This window comes from Protopterus annectens, chromosome 1.part2, assembly GCF_019279795.1.
Source record: "Protopterus annectens isolate FY-2018-M chromosome 1.part2, PAN1.0, whole genome shotgun sequence".
NCBI classification, from domain to species: Eukaryota; Metazoa; Chordata; order Ceratodontiformes; family Protopteridae; genus Protopterus; species Protopterus annectens.
The window spans coordinates 693331547-693349380 of record NC_056727.1 but is presented as its reverse complement, the minus strand read 5'-3'; the positions used below and the strand labels follow the sequence as shown (position 1 = coordinate 693349380).

General features: G+C 39.6%; 1 protein-coding gene across 8 annotated transcripts in view; it reads right to left on the bottom strand.

The window, feature by feature from the left end:
• BIRC6 (baculoviral IAP repeat containing 6) overlaps positions 1 to 17834 on the bottom strand; it is a 4524268-nt gene that overhangs the window by 401309 nt on the left and 4105125 nt on the right. For all 8 annotated transcript variants that reach the window (XM_044058419.1, XM_044058463.1, XM_044058448.1 and 5 more), the window contains exon 65: positions 17532 to 17697. In XM_044058419.1, coding sequence (XP_043914354.1) covers positions 17532 to 17697 — 166 coding nt within the window. The remainder of the gene's footprint in view (positions 1 to 17531; positions 17698 to 17834) is intronic.

The following is a 17834-nucleotide window of genomic DNA, read 5'->3' as shown; positions in this document are numbered from 1 at the left end:
CTAGAGTATCCCTCGGTGACGATCCTTCTAGAGGGATTGGGGCAAAGTAACTGCTGCACTCATTTAGGTATGAAGTAAGACTGCAGCATGGTTGTCCACAGTGGCTGAATATTTGAATTGCCACTGCCTGACTGAGGGACCACTCATGGGGCAGAAGAATAGGTCTGCTCAATTTGCCTGCCAATACATTGCAGATCCCCAGGTATGCAGTGCTATGAGAAAGCAACAGGAAGACACCACCTCTACTGCCACACTCTCATGGCCTCTCAGCATAAAAGATATGAACAGGTTCTGCCTTGCTTGCTGACGTACCAGACTACTGCCATTTGTCTGTCTGGATGGAGATGACACCCTTGGGGAAAGAGTCATGGAAAGCCTGCAGTGCTAGAAAAACTGTTTTCATCTCCAGGAAACTGATGTGGAGACTGGCTTCCATGTGCGACCACAAACCTTGGACCATCTTCCCTTTTAAATGCCTCCCCACCCAACTAGAGAAGCATCTGTGGTTACTATGGCCATGGGGAGTTGTGGGGAAGAGGGACAACCTTCCAGTTTTCCTGTCGATGTCAACCATCATCTGATGTGATATATGTAAATGGGCATCAGAAGAATCTGAGCATGAATAAGATGTGAAAACTGGGACTGTTGTACAGAAATGGTCCACTGAAAAACTCTCATGTGGTATCTGACTAGGGGGAGCCAATGTTATTGTCAGAGCAATCAGCCCTAGCAGTCGCAGGGATAAGTCTTGTAGGGAGCAAGGGGTGAAGGGGAACTTGAAAGGTTACCTGATGCAGAGATACAATCCTAGACTCTGGGAGGTTGGCTATCTAATTGCTTGCATTCAGGTGGCATCTAATGAACTCTGTCTGCTGTATGGGTGTCAATTGGCTCTTTGCTTGATTGACTGTAGTTCCCTATTTCTGAAGAAACTGGAGCAAGAAGTCACATTACTGGACCAGAAAATCCCTGGCTGGGTTGGTGAGGAGCCAATCGTCTAAATATGGGAACATCTGGAACCTTAGCAGCCTGAGATAAGCTGCAACCACTTCCATGAGTTTTGTGAACACCCGGTGGGGGTGGGGGGGTTGTGTTGAGACCAAAGGGCAGTGCCCTGAATTGGAAGTGATTGGCTCCTAGCCAGAAACAGAGAAATCCCCTGAAGTGTCTCCCTACCTTGATACAGTACTAGTAATCCTGGAGATTTACAGACCACATTTAGTCATCTTTCCTCAGAAGAGGTAGTATGGACTGAACTGTGACCATCCAAGAACTTTGTCTGCTTTACAAATGGATTGCGATGACCAAGGTCCAAAACTGGCCTTCAGGTTCCTGTCTTTTTTGGAACTAAAAAGAACGTGGGACAGACTTCAGAGACTAACTGGTCTGGGAGACCTGCTGGAGGAGCCTTTTTTCCAACAGCTTTAAGACTTCTGTTGTGGATTCCACCTTATTGGGTGGCACTGTGGGAATCCTTCTTTTCTTTAGAGTAGGAGAAACAAAGGCAATAATGTAGACTCTAGTGATTATCCTCGGCATCCAAGCATCTATTGTGATGACCTGCCAAGCTTGAGACTGCAGAGAAAAAGCCCCCAACCGCTAACTGCCTCCAGAGTGTGGTAGTCGGGCGATCAGTCAAAGGGGGCATTATGGAAGGACATATGGAAGCATTCCACAAAGTCACAATCACATCCAAGCATGCTGACAGATGGATATGGCAGTTCCTGTTGCTCTCACAGTACCATCAGCTGCATTAGAAAACAGATGCATGTATATGTTGGACATCGATTGTAAAGCAGACAACTGGGGAAGCCACAGTTTTTTGGGTATCCATTGGTAAGTTACCTGAGAAGGACTTGGTGAGTTTCTTAGTCAAGTCCCTCTGGAAAAATGTCATGCGGGCCAGGTAATCCAGTGCATTGAGTGCAAAACTCACTGACACATCCATTTCCCAAACCGGTCCAAAGCTCAATTCCCTGTTAGGAGGATGGACAGATGCAGAGACTCATTGGGGGGGGGGGGGGGGTATCAATGGACCAACCCACTTGTTGTTTCATCAATTCCAAAATGTTACCAAAGATGATGTCCTCTTGAGGGGATCTTGGGGATCCATCCCCATCATACAAGTCTATCTTCTGTAATTGATTCTGGGGAGGAATCTAAATGCTTCTCTTACAAGCCTGTTTTCAGGAACCCTGCCTCGATGGGACTTCTGGAAATGGTAAGGTTCCTCGATGAACAAAACCGACCTTGAAGATGAAACCAATGAAGGTTGTCTTGATGAGCACCTCTCCTGCATAGAGGAGGAACTGAGCCAAGGGCTTACGAGCTCCAGTGAGAATCGAAGAGAAGGTGTCGATGACCAAATCAAAGATGGAGTTGGATCCATTTATTTAGGAATTTTTGTGTCAAACCTAAGTTTCTGATGGACCAGAGACAATTTTCTGGTCTTGTCTGATCTTTTTTTCTGACACTATCTTCCTCATTTTCTTTTTCCTTTGACGTCACCTTCTCTTTTTGCTTTGGTTCTTCCCCTAATTTATCTTGGGGCATGGAATAAACAGAAGAGGAGGCTGAAGACTTAGTAGATACAACTGGATGGATGGCGATCAGGCCTATTAATACTAATTTGTCCCTATATAACTGTAGGGCCCTGGTACCAAATGAAGTACAAGCCTCACATTTATCTTTGAGATGAGATGCTCCCAGGCAGCCAACACGGGAAGAGTACAGGCCCTGCCGCAGAATCTTATGGCCCCAGGTCATACATTTTTTGCACTCTTAACTTTGTCTGCCATGGCAAGGCATGCTAAACAATAAACACAATGCAGTCTTGTAAGAAAAAAAACAAAAAAACTACTAGCCAACTATCTTTAACACTAAGAAAAACAATATCTATCTAGCTATCGATATATAAAGAGTTTACTTTTTAAATTTTGAAAACTGAACTACAGCAAATAGTACTCAAAGATGAAAAACATTTTTGGTACTACAATATATACAAAACAACAAAACAGATATTAAGAGGAGAGGAGATGAAAGGAGGAAAAAAACTGCCAGAGATGGCACCAAGAAAAAAAACTGCAAGACTTAACTGAGATTAACAGTCAGAGACCTTGAAAACATGTCTTTTTTAATCAAGCAGCAAACGAAATCTGAGCTGTTTGGAGGGAGAGAGAGATTATGGGCAAGTGAAGAATCAGCACTCTGGATTCACAGTTTCTAAAAGGTGCTGAGGTCAGATCTAGTTGGATCCAGTAACCCAGAAGTTGAATAGTATGAAAAAAGACATCGTATCCTCTCTTCAAGAGGCACAAAATGGCTTGACCTGCATACATTATTAGAAACAGTATAAACATTTTAATGGCTTGAATTTTATTATCCAGATCTATTGTCATATCCTCCATGTTTTCAACTTGCTTATTATTTTGTTTTGTTTCTTTGCAGGTTTCCTTTGCTGCTAAATGTAGTTGCCTCTTTATCCAAATAACGTGGTATTCATCTTGTCATGGCCACAGAGGTAGGGATATTTTTGTTTTAAATCCTTTGTGAGGATATTTCTAACTATAATTGTTTGTGTTTTATTTTCAATGACTTTAGGTTCTATATGAAATTAGTGAACGCGAAAAAAAATCGAACACTGATTTATTGACCCTCTAAGTGAAAGCTGAATATCCCGAACACTTGGAACAGCGATTTTTTTTTGTGACTTTGCCATTTCCTCCACTGTCGTGCTATCTTGAAGTTGGTATATTTAAGTAGGGGGTGTGGGGGGACAGCCCACCAATTTTTTTTTTTTTTTTTTGTAGAACAGTGATTTTTTTTCCCTGGGAAAAAAATCACTGATCCAAGTGTTCGGGATTTTCAGATTCAGCTTAAAGAGAGTCGAAAAATCAGCATTCGCTTTTTTAAGTATTCACTGATTTAACATAAACTCTGACTTTATACCACCGAATATTTGAAATCCATCAATATTTTTATTAGCCTATGTAGGTCTTGTTTGCAGTTAAAGCGTAATATATCACCATCGGCAACAAATAATGCCACATTTTCTTTCTGACCATACCATTGATTACCATAAATTTCCAATTTTCATATTGAATGGCTCCAGACAAACAACAAATAGGAGTGAGGAAAGTGGGCATCCCTGTCTAGTCCCCTAGAGAATTTAAACCTGTCTGAATCAAAGTCAGCAGTTTTCATTTTTGCTGTTGAGCCCCTGTATCCTTAATATCAGTTTAGTAAGTTTTTTTTCCAGAATCCAAACTTCATCAAGGTTAATACAAGGTAGATTCAACAAATACTGTTAAGATGCTTTTTTGCCATCTAAACTCATTAATACTGGTGACCTCTCTCTCTGTTCTGCATTATACCGATCATTATTGATTTTGGCTATGTTTCCAAACATCAGCTGCCTAATACAAAATAACACTGGTCCAAGTCCATAAGTCTTGGTAAAGTCTTAACTATCCTGTTTGGTATAATATCTATAATATTCACAATCTTGATTTAATAATGATACTGGTCTATATGATGTAGAATTTGTTAGGGCTTTTCCTTCTTTAAGGATTATAGCTACTACCACCCTCTTCCATGTTTCCGGTATTTCTCCTCCCTCATCACACTGTTAAATAAAGCCTGCCATGTTTTAATTACCTTCCTTTTATCCAATTTCAAATATCAACTGGCAGTCCAACTTTCCTCAGTAGCTGCCATGTTTGTTCCTTTTACAATTGTGTTTTTACTTCCAGGATGTCTACTGAGGCTGTTAGTCTTTCCATCTCCTCATCAGAGAACAATGGTAAACTTTATTTCATCCCAAAATTGCTTTATTTGCCAGCCCTATGGCACAGAGGGCAGGGCTTCAATTTGTGCCACTGGCAACTCGACTTCTAGAATGGATTCATGTCACCAGCAGGGTTGGTTGGAGGGGTGCATAGGGTGAAGCAGCCAATGGTCAACTTTCCTATGCTAAGAGGGCAAGGGGAAACTTAATCTCTGTGCAACCTCGGGTGGAAACCTGGAGCCTCACATGACATTTCAGTCTAACAGGGTCAGTAATGACATCCTGACATCTCTGCACCAGCAGTCACCACTGCTAGGAACATTTAACCATCTTCAAGAATGACAACATGCATCCTGATTGCTCCCCAGTGGATCCCCCATCCCCAGTCCTAATAATGAGTACCATCAAAGTCAACTTACTGAGGAGTCACAGAACCCACTTATCGAAGGGTAAAATCTGAAGTACCCAGCATGGTCTCATTGGAAGATTCAGGGATATGTGAGAATGGAAGCCAGAGAGAACAGCTTGAGGCTGTGTAGGGTCAGGAGGGTGTCAGAAGTAAGATTAAAAAAAATTGTTTCTCAACTCTCTCTCCATATTCAAATAATTTTCATAAATTTCCTGAATATTTCTACAATTTTTCCTGGGTTTCCCATTATTTTCTTTGCTTTAGGGTCCCTCAACTTTGACAGAGATCTTTCAACCATTTCATTCCTTAATGATTATGTTTAGAATTTTTGCTTTCTCGTTAGGGTCTCATAACAGTTTAACTGCCATTTTTCTAAATTCATTCACACTATCCACATATTTGTTTTCCTCTTCTGCAAGTTTATTTAATTATCTTCGGTAGTGCATGTACCTTTCTTGTTTTGTAGGGTTTTTATTCCCCATGCCATGTCTTTTAAATATCTCCTACTTCTAGATTTCCAAGATGTTCTTTGATTTTCACATGTATTGATTCTTTACAATATTTATTTAATCCTTCCCAAGCCTCAACCAAATTGTCGACAATTTCCATTTTTCTATTAAATCTTCCAACTTACCTTCTACTAATTATTGAAAGTTTATTTTCTCTCTCTCTCTCTCTATATATATATATATATATATACACGCACACACACACACATATATATATATATATATATATATACACACACACACACATGTGGGGAATATACCACTGTCTTCACACCTGTTTAAATTCCTGTTTAGCCAAATAAAAATGAATGGATGCATGGTATGAAATAGTAAACTGCTTTTGCATGATAAACTATATCTAGCCAGACTCAGTTTCCATATTTGGGGGAAAAATAAATTATTTTCACCAGTGCCTCTGCTATGTCTTCCATACCAAACAATCCTAAATAATGTCCTTATGAATCACCCCCCCCCCCAGAAAAACACACTTTTCTAGGCCTCCTGATATATCCTCTGTCAATTATTTTGTAGCCTCCTCCTATATACAACACAACATGCTGATAGTTTGCCACTTCGCTGAGTATTCTACTTAGGTCAGCCTTTGGTGGAAACCATATTTGCAAATGTAATTCTCTGATCTATCCAGCAACCTCAAATCAATAAAGATATCTTTATTTTCTTCCTCTATTTCTATGGGGGTTCCTCATGCCACTAATACAACTAGCCCTCTAATCCAAACACACTGGTAACAGAGTACTCATCTCTAAACCCTATTTTTACTAACTTATTATGTTCTCATAAATCTAGACTTTTCTCTTACACTGTCAAATGCACTTGTTTTTTTTTCCATATGTATATTAATTATTTTCTTCTTTACAGATGAGGCCCTGCAAATGAATATACTAAGTGCTGCCATTCTGACATGCAGTCTTTTGCATGTTTCTGCTTTTATTGTTGTTTCTAAATTCCACCCTCTCTCTTTAAAAGTATCCTTCTTTATTGCACCGTTACTGCACCTGGCTGATATGTATCGGAATCTTTCTTACATGTGTTAATATTTGTTCCTGTACTGTAAACTGCTCAGAATCAAATACTACCCTTCGTAAAACCTCACAACCCAAACTTTATTTCAAAAACTATATACTGTACAACAACTATGTATACTACCAAATTAATTCTTCAGCATGTGAGGTAGCACTCTCATTTGGCATTCTCCCAAACAGTGGCTTGAACATTTTTCCAAAATCACAGTAGTGTACTACTCCAGTGCATGGCCAAGCCTGTCTTTCTGACCATTCTGTCCTGTCATTCTCATGCCCCCCATCCCAACAACAAGGATACTCGCTTTTATTTCTTTTTATAGCACATTAACACACAAGTCAAATTTAAAATCTACTTTTCATCCATTCCCATTCTTATATGCTTGCTGTTCCATCAGTGCTTTACCAGTCAACTGTTTCCCCAATAGTTGTGTGATGTCTCCATTCTGGGTCAGTAATCAAGGACCATGAATCCTCACCACTGTCACAGGAGAAGGACGTCCACTTGGAATACAAATGGATATACTCAGTATTTCCAGATGCAGACCTCTCTGCATCAAGCACAATTTCCCTTAAGAGCACACAGGGAACACACAGAGCCAGGGGTTTGGGTTTTTCTCTCTCTCTCTCTCCCCAGGTCCCCAGTAAGACTCCCCACTGGTACAGCTGCAGAGTTAAGTCATCATCCGAGTGCCCAAGCCAAGTCCTCCACCACTCTCTCTGTTAAACCAATGCTGTGTGTTCCTGCTCCAAGTAGCTGACACACACACACATTTTGGGATTTGATTTGCACACACGCACATACACACACACACACGCGCCCTGGGAAAGGCTGGCACAGGTGTACTAGCTATGCCCCCTTCTGCCCAGACTATAAGGCAGTTATCACTGCCACCAGGCAATACAAAGCCAGCTACCTAAGATTCACGCAAGGTATCCAAGTATACTGAGTGAAATTAATATTAATACAAATGGTAATGCTGACCAAACAGCAAGGCTTTCAGGAGTGTCCAGAGTTATCACCAAAAAAATACATGCAAATACTCGCAAAACTTAAATATTTTTCTAGAATCAACCCTAATGAAAAGTAAATAATAAAAGAACATGAAAATATCAAATATCTATTTACAGTAAACACCAGCGTTCAACACAAGAAATTTATTTATTTTTTATTTTTTATTTTACATTTGTTGACCGGGAAAGTCCGACTGGACACATGTCCATTTTCAGCGGAGGCCCGGGGAGAAAAGCTCCAATAGTACATAGTAGGTTACAAAAAGTTCCAATAGTACATAGTAGGTTACAACAATGTTTGACAGCTAACATACGATTGTAGTTATGCACTAAATACCCAGGGAAGAAAAAAAAGTTACATTAGTATGTACAATAACAATTATAAAGAGAGAAACAAAGCAAAGAAATAATGAAAATAACACAGCTGGAATGAGTCACACAGTTACAGAAAAAAAAAATAACAACTATTCTCACCATATTTTCCTAACTGATCTAGAGAATTACTGTTCCTACTTACTGCACAGAGCAAGGCAGGATGATGTGGGTGAGTGGTCCTTGTCAGATTCAAGACAGAATAGAGAACACAGAATGCAATCTCCTACTAATATCTAAATATTGTTTCTGGCTTACAGAAAGACATCACATACATTTAGTCATCTGACTCTGTTTCTGCACTATCCCCAATCACTAGGAGTTGCCAGGATTGTAGGACCTACATGTCAATAATACACACACAAGAGTATTGCTCAGATCTGATGCAGCTGCTGGAAGTCATAAAACCATAAAACACTTCCCTTCTTTCTACAGGAGCTGATAAACCATACTTTTTACAGACACTGCTTCTCTGGCTTCATTCATAACTGTGAGATAACATCTTTATGGTCTAGGCCCAATAATTTAATTGTCTTACTATTTTTGAAGTTTGAGATTAACCTCTTCTCTTCCAGTATCCTCTATTAAAACATATACATTTAATTCAGTTACAACAATACATGTACATTTCTTTTCTTTCTAGCAGGGCACACTGTTGATATATTTAACACAAGCAGCTTCATAAATACATTTTCCAACACAAGCATCTGTACAAATCAGTTTGATACACAAATGACATAATTCTTTACTAAATTCCAGATAGCTGTGCTGGCATATGTTACATATCCACTGCCCTACTTCTCTCCTGGCATGGCTGGCAGTACCTCCTATCGTCACAAGTTGGTCTCTTACTCTCTTTTCTACTTTGATCCTTAATTTAACCTCAATATTTTTTCTGGTTCTTCAACTACCATTACTTACATTTTTCCTAATGGTTATATTTATTTTCATTCATTTAAGAATATTCTGCTTTCCAGCACGTCACAATTGTATATTTTCTAAACATATGGGTTTGTGTTTACTAATTACCTTTACTTAGTGCTTTAAACTAGAAGCTTAAGCTAGAAACTTCGCAGTGTGGAGGGTGTGAAGTACACTCCTTAAAATATGTTATGCACCTAGTTCACTAATAAGTTTGAATTTTAAAATATGTACTGCAAGATAATAAAATAGTAAGTAGTCCACAGCTGAGTTAAAAATGGAATATCCTTTATTGAAACACACAAACAAGCAATCCTAGTTGAGTATAATGAAAAGCATTAAAGACATTCATTAATTTGTATTTGGTTAGAGAGGGTGGTTCTGTTAAGAGCAATAAAAGCATTAAATGCATTCCTTTAACCAAGTCCCCCTACCCCCTTAACACCATAGTGTAAACGGAGACTGTGCTACTTTAGAAATGAAATTTAAAAGCTAGAGACAAATTAAAATATATAATACTATAAGAACAGCTTTTTAAGGCTAACCTACTAATCTAAACTTTAATAATCACAATGAAAACAAATAAAACATTGTAAATATTTTACAAAGAAAATAACTGACATTGGTACTGTTTTCTGATACTATTACTCATTTAAACTAAGTGCTTTCTTAGATGCCACACAAACAGATCCCCAGGGCCTTAATGCTTTATTTCTAACATTTTCACTGTTGCTAACATTTTTCACTGTATTTTCCACCTTAGAAATTATAGCTATATGTTTCAGCCTACTTAGGAGTTCACTTGTAAATGTATACACATGTTCATTAATATCATATTTTTTTTACCCAGAAACCTGATGAAGTATTTATTTGGTACGAAAGTGATCTTTGTTAAAAGTGTTTCAATTTACAAGTTACTAATACTTATTCTGACAGATGTTTAGTAGTAGATCTTTTTGTTAGTTATTTTTTTTTTAGTGAGTTGGTCTCTTAATAAAGTTTGGATTAGTAGGATAGCTTTAATAAGCTGTTCTTGTTATATATTTTAATTTGTCTCTAGCTTTAAAGTTTCAGTTCTAAGGTAGCACTGTGTCAGTTTGCACTATGGTGTTAAGGGGGTAGGGAGACTTGGTTAAAGGAATGAGTTAAATGCTTTAATTTGCTCTTAACAGAACCCCCCTCTGTAACCACTGCCTTGCTCCAAATAACCTGACTATATATAAAGTAATGAAAGTTTTTAATGTTTTTCGTTATACTCAACTAGGATAGCTTGTTTGTGTGCTTCAATAAAGGATATTCCATTTTTAGCTCAACTGTGGACTACCTACCATTTTATTATTTTGTAGTACGTATTTTAAAGTTTGAATTTATTAGTGAACTAGGTGCATAATATATTTCAGGGAGTGAACTTCACACCCTCCACACTGCAAAGTTTCTGCTTGGTTTATTGTCAAACTTGCACGCTGATCTCTATCCAACCATATTTCCTGTAAACCTATTTGCACCCTACAGTTCTTAATATAATTCAATATTATCTGCTTTCTACCTGTACCTATAAGACCATTTACATTCCATGATATTATTGACAAAGGAGCCATTCCAATAAAAATCAATTACTCCAACATATTGTACATGATAGTTCTGAATATGTGTTTCGATCTTACAACTTACATCTACACACTGACTGAAATGCTGATCTTGTATGCAGTTCATTTTCTCATTCTATTCATTGCCCTTTCCAAAATTAATGACAAAGTGAGACTTATGCTTTATAGTGTTCCTACTAGTTTAACCAAGCAAACAAACTTTCCAGTCTTTTTCAACCACTTCTGGCAGAACCACAGCTCACAATTAAGCTACAGCTACTGGGACTGATGCCTTATGGTTCTCCCAGTTATTCACTAAATTCACAGTGCTCCTGGTCTTTTTCTTGATCATCACAATCTACTACTATCAGTATGTAGTTCAAATGAAGGTACATCCAATTCTTCTCTTTAGTTCACAAACTTTTTTCTTTCACTCAAGCATTTTCATGGGAAACAAAGGAAAAGGCTTCACTGACAAAGTTTCTCCCTATGCTTTCTTGTTGACAGAAGACTGAGAAGCAGAATCCCTTTTTCAGCTTGCTGGCTCACTCTCTGCTAACTATGCTTTTCTCCACAGCTTATTTTGCTTACAACACATTGGATCCTCCATAAAGTATTCTGAAGACAGCTGGATGTAGCAACTTGAATCTCATACTGGTTTCTTGACATCCCTGAATGTCGCAATAAACTTATTTCTCTTTTGCATGGTGCACACTTAATCATTTTCCACAAATGCACTGGTGTCTCAAATTTTCAGCATTTCCCTTCTGCCACAGTAATGTCAGAAACAGCTGGTATTACTTCATCTTTACTAATACAGGTCTCGACGGCTGACACATTTGGAACATGTTCAAATTGTGCCCACTCAATTAACCAATATTCTTGTAGAATACCAGTTCAATTGCTTATTCATATTTTTGTAAAATTAATACAGTCAGCTCTTCTGTTGTACACAATAGACCTCAAATCTTCTCTGTTTATTTCATCTAAATCCTATTTTTAAGCATTTCCTCTTGTGCAGGCTCATCTTCATCAAGTCCCCACTTCATTTCAGTCTCTGATATCTGTAGTTTAACCAGCTCAAATAGGTACTTCAAGGTTTTTGAATCTTGTCAAGCTTTTTATCATTTTACGCTATATAGTCCTCAAGTGTCTCACTTATTTTAAACACCTCTAATGGCACAAGATATATTTTGTTCCTCTAAATTACTGGAAGTCATCTTATACAAGAAAGCTCCAACCTGAACTGCTATTTGCTGAACAGCTTTGAGGTTCTTCCTAGGCATGTGAATCTGACAGCTCTTCAGCAAATTAATCTATATTTTTTCTTATTATTTTCTGGTTGAATTTCCCTTACTTTTCTCAAATGCCTTCTTTGCTGGCATGCAAGCAAAAGTAATTACTATCACTAACTACATTCTACAAACATTGATCCTTTTTGCTGTTTTTAAGCAATTTTTCTGTTTTCACAATGAGAACACAATGTTGCTCTGTCAGACACAATCTTGGAAGTCCTAATTTTCTAACACAGGGAATAATACCAATATTGAAAAAGCTTAGAAGTTATCCAATGCATTCTTTGTTGGCAGGAGGACTGCATTACTAAAGACACTTCTGAATGCAGTCTGAGTATGATATACTCCCCCAGAAGTAACAAGAAATGAAAGGGCTTACAAACTGGAAAAACTATGATCCCTGGAAAATATGGACTTCTATTTATGATTCTTAGACGTGGACATTCAGAAAATTAATGACTTTTAACCCAATAAAGATGGGGGGGGGGGGTTCTCCATCTTCAAAGGTTCATAGGTGTGTATTATGCTAATGGCCCTGGAGCTTTTACAAGCCTAGGCCATAGGATTACCCTAGCATCATGCCACCTAACCTTAGTTCCTAGTGCCTCTGTCGAGTAGAGCCACTGGAGTGATCCCGGCATGAATTTTCTATTTCCTATCCACTCATCAGGATTTCTCTTGAAGAGGGCCAGTGAGGTGCTCTGCTCAACATGTATGGAAGTCTATTCCATAGCATGGGCAATCTCTGGGTTATGAACCTGTCCCTCCAGCATGTTCTGTTGACTGTGGTAATGAGGTTGAGGTCTCTGGAGCGTGTGGAGCGGAACGATTGGGATTTCTTTAGATCTAGCACTTCTAACACAGCTGGGTTAGACATGGCTTTGTAAGTCAAGCAGAGATCGCCTCTAAGTAGGCGATATGAGACAGAGAATAGTTGGAGTTTTTTTGAGTCTGTCCATACAGGACAAGTGTTTAAGGCCTAGGATCCTCTTTGTGAGGTAGTTTTGCAGCCTCTCCAGTTGTTGCAGGTGTTTAGTGAGGTACATGCCAAATGCGGCACTGTACTCGATGATTGGCCTAATGAGGGAAGAGTAGAGGGAAACAATGACCTTTTTCTTATTGGATGCAAAACCCTTTGTAATAAGATGTGCCACATAGAAGGACTTTCTGATCACAGTGGCAACGTGGTGGTCAAGAGAGAGGTTGCTGTAAACCTGTGTTCCCAGATCTCTTATAACTCCTTCTGTGTTCAGTGGGCAACCATCAATGGGGTAATTCAAATGAACCGGGTTTTTCCCAAAGGGGATGAAGACACATTTTTTGGCATTGAGTTTAAGGTCATGGTTCTGACACCAGTCATTGGTCTCATTGAGGCCTTTCTGCAAGATGTCAACATCACAGTTAATAATAGCTCCCAACTTGCAATCCTCTGCGAACTTTGTCAGCCAGAGTCCCTTTGTGTTGGCCTGGACTTCAGAGAAGTAGATACCAAACAGGAGAGGACCCAGGACTGAACCCTGTGGGACTCCACTCGTGACTGTTCAGCAGTCTGACTTGGAGTCAGCTACTTTCACAGTGTGGGTTCTATCTGTGAGCCAGTTTGCAACCCACCTAGTGATATAGGGGTTGATATCTAGCTTAGTAGGTTTTTCTATGACTCCTGAGTGGGGAATGGTATCAAAGGCCTTGGCCAGATCAAGATAGGCTGTATAAACCACCTTACCTTCATCCACAGCTCTGGTGACTGACTCAGAGAAGTCGACTAAGTTGAGCAGGCATGATGTACCCTTCACAAAACCAAACTGTGTAGGATCCAGAGTTTGGAGATTCCCTATATCCTTGTTTATTAGGTCCATGCTTTGCATATCAGACTCATCAGGCTAATGGGGCGATAGTTCTAGGGATCTGTAGTCGCTCCTCCTTTGTGGAGAGGGATGACTGTAGCAGTGCGCCATTTGGTAGGGACAAAGCCTGACGTGAGGCTATGATTGAACAGGGCACAAAGGTGAGGTGCCAGTTCACTCTGTAGTTCATGTAGAACACAGCTAGGGATACTGTCAGGTCCCATAAAAGCTGTATTCTTGGCCTTGGCAGTGCTGTTTTAACCTGTGCAGCAGTAATATTGGGTGCCTGGCAATCTACTGGCATTGTGACTGGTCCTTTGGGAGGGGAAGAGGGGTAAAGTTAGCACTGAATCTGTCCGCCAGTATATTTGCAAATAGGAGGTACCATTGTGCAGTAGCTCAGAGCAAATCTGGGTATTGCCATGGAGATTCTTCACATAACTATAGAAGGCCTTGTGGTTGTCTCTATCTGCTGCAATTCTGTTTTCATAGCTAGCTTTAGAGGATTTGATGTGGGATCTCAACCTTTTGTTGAGGCTGATAAGGGAGTTTTTCCAGTCTTAGGACTTCACCTTATTCCGCATCGGTTTTCTCCTTCTGTTGTAGAGTTTATGGCAGGAGACCACCAGATTGGCTTCCTTTTTTTTTGAGGAAAGCATCTTAGTTCTATTGGGTATGGCGAGATCCATGCATTCGTGTACGTGTTCTTACAGTGCACTGGTGTATGATTTGGTGGTCATGCAACTATTCTCCATTTGCATGGGTGCTGTGAAGTTAGCCACCTCTGTTTTTAGTAGCCCAAAGTTAGCTTTGGAGAAGTTTTTCATGGTGGTTACCTTCGTTGGCGGGAGGGATGTGGATTTCTAAGGTGATTAGCTTGTGATTGGATCTAATTAGGGAGAAGTTCACTATTGGTGTAGCGCAACAGTCACCCATGTTAGTAATGACCAGGTCAAGGATGTTGCTACCTCTAGAGGGGGTAAGAACGAGCTGGTCCAGGGCACTGGAATTAATGAATTCCAGAAAGCATTCGGCAAGTATACTGGTACATGAACATTTTTCCACTTAATGGAGGGGTAGTTGAAGTCGCCCAGTATGAGAGTGTTAGGTTGGACCCTAACATTCTCCAGGGTGCTTAGGAATGTGGAGTGTGAATCTTGGGACATGGATGGGGACCCTATAGCAGGCTACAACCTGAATCTCTGTCTTACCCAATGTTAGTTGCACCTGAAGTATCTCAAATGCGTTATGTTGGGCTACCAGTCTGGAGGTGTGTGCATCCTTTAAGAATATGGAAACACCACTGCCTTTGGAGCTTCGGTCCAAGTTCTGGGGCCGAAATGTGTGGAATGAGTTGTAGCCTGGTAGTGCAGGGGTGCTTTCTGCTGCCTTGAACCAGGTCTCTGTTACAGCACAAATGTTGATGTTCTCCATTTTAAGGAGTACTTCAAGCGAGTGCATTTTGAGATTTAGGCAGATCCTGACCACTTTTTTAGTGGTACAGTGAATATAAAAAGTGTACACACCCCTGTTAAAATGGCAGGTTTTTGTGATATAAAAAAATGAGACTACAATAAATCATTTCAAAACTTTCTGATACCTTTCAACAATGAGATCCCATTGATGCTTTGTAAGCTGTCTGTGAACTATGGCTTTTGCTGTAGCAGGCAACTGAGTAAATGTCAGGAAAATCCTACTAGGACAACTGAACTTTATTTGGGGTTAATCAGAGTTCATAGGTATGTACTAGGCTACTGGCCCTAGGGCCTATATAAGCCTAGCCAAACGGTACCCTGGCTTTCACCACCCAAGAAAATTATTTTCCTGTGCCCCTGTCAAGCAGAGCCACAAAAGTGATCCCCGGGGTGAATTTCCTATTTCCCATCCAATCATCAAGACTTTTCTTGAGGAGTGCTAATGAGGAGTTCTGTTTGACACAGATAGGTAGTCTGTTCCAGAGTATGGGAAGTCTCTGGGACAGGAATCTAGCCCTCCAGCATGTTCTGTTTATTGTGGTGATAAGGTTTAGGTCCCTACAACGTTTAGCTAGAAGAGATTGGGATTTCTTTAAGTGGAGCATGTCCAACAGCTCTGGGTTTGACATAGCTTTGTATGTTAGGCAGAGATCGCCTTTAAGTAGGCGATATGTGACGGAGTAAAGCTGGAGTTGTTTGAAACGGTCTACATAGGGCATCTGTTTGAGGCCAGTAATCCTCTTTGTGAGGTATTCCTGTGTCAAGTTGTTGTAGATGCCTTGTGAGGTACATACCAAAAGGGGCGCTGTACTCTATAATGGGTCTAATGAGTAATGAGTAGAGGGGAACAATGACCTATTTTTTTCTGGATGAGAAACCTTTTGTGATGAGGTGTGCCATGTAGAAGGATTTCCTGACCACTGTGGCGATGTGATTATCAAAGGAGAGACTACTGTCCACCTGTGTCCCAAGGTCTCATCACATTTTCGGTGTTAAGTATACTACCACCTATGTGGTTGTTCATGGGTACAGAGTTTTTACCAAAGGGTATGACAATGCACTTTTTGGCACTGAGCTTGAGGCCATGGCTTTGACACCAGGCATCTGTCTCAGTGAGGCCCTTTTGTAGGATGTCCACATCGTTAGGAGTTTCGATTATGGCTCCTAGTTTGAAGTCATCTGCAAACTTCGTTAGCCAAAGACCTTCTGCGTTAGCCTGTACTTCAGAGAAGTAGATACCAAACAGGAGAGTCTCTTTAATTGATGGCAGGTATGTACCCAAGAAGACTGAATGCTGTAATTAAATCAAAAGGTGTTTCAACAAAGTATTAGTTTAAGGATGTGCACACTTATGTAACCAGCTTATTGTACGTTTTTTTATTTTTTTCCCCCTAACAGACTGGTTTGTTTTTCAATTGAATTGTACAGGTTATAGGTCACATTAAAGGTAGGAAAAGTTTTGAAATGATTTATTGTGGTCTCATTTTTTTATATCACAGAAACCTGGTATTTTAACTGGGGTGTGTACACATTTATATCCATTGTATCTTGTAGAAGACAGAAACACAAACTACAGAAAGTATCCCCAAAAGCCCAATCAAGTAAACTATTCACACAATGTGTATTTCAACCTGCAGCTTCAATCTCACACTAGTTGTAATATGTCAGCATAGAAAAAGGCCAAATACAGAGGAATAATGCAGTTTGGAAATCTGCAAATGAGTGCCAACGGGATTATGAACAATAGCAAGGTATAGTTACAAAGGAGGTAGGGCATCATGCCCTTTACAGCGGAGAGAGTATGCTAGCAGAGTAATAACTTTAATAGACATTCAAACAAACACACACACACACACACACACACACACACAAATAGCAATATTACAAGAAAATGTCTGTCATTGCTCTGAATACAAGACCGTTGACTAATCTGAACAGTAAGATCTGCAAAATTTCTACAGCTGCAAAACAGTGTTACTTCAAACTAATTCTGTAATAAGGCATATGTTAAAGCTTTCTGCTGTCTGGAAGGATTTTGAAATACTTAAAATTCCCTTTAAAAGTTTACTGCAACTGAAATGAGGGAAATAAAACTTTACACAGAAAGGCAGTAATGACTGACCAAATGACAAACTATGTATTATGTAATTTAGTGTAAACAATTGTATTTCTGTGACATGGAGCCTTGCAACCCAGGCCTCCTCTGAAAATGAGCTATATTCATTCAGTTAACATAAATATACAGATAAAACAACAGGAAATCTAAACCAGTTACAGTACCAGAATCATTCCGCAGGTATGATGACATTGCTGGGATAAGGCAGGACTGGCTGAGTAATTCTACAAGAACTGATGGAAGAGCATTACTGTTCTGTCCTCTAGCCTCAGTACAAGGTGTTTCTCCAGGTGATGTGCTACCAGCAGGGTTAATGTAACTGGCGAGAACCTGGAAAAAGTTATAAAAAAAAAAAATTCATGCACATTGTAATATAAAAATGTCTTAAAATAAATAAAAGTCAGCAAATGTACAATCTTCCCACAGTTTCAACAATTCACAAAAGGGTGCAGCTTTGAGGAAAAGTC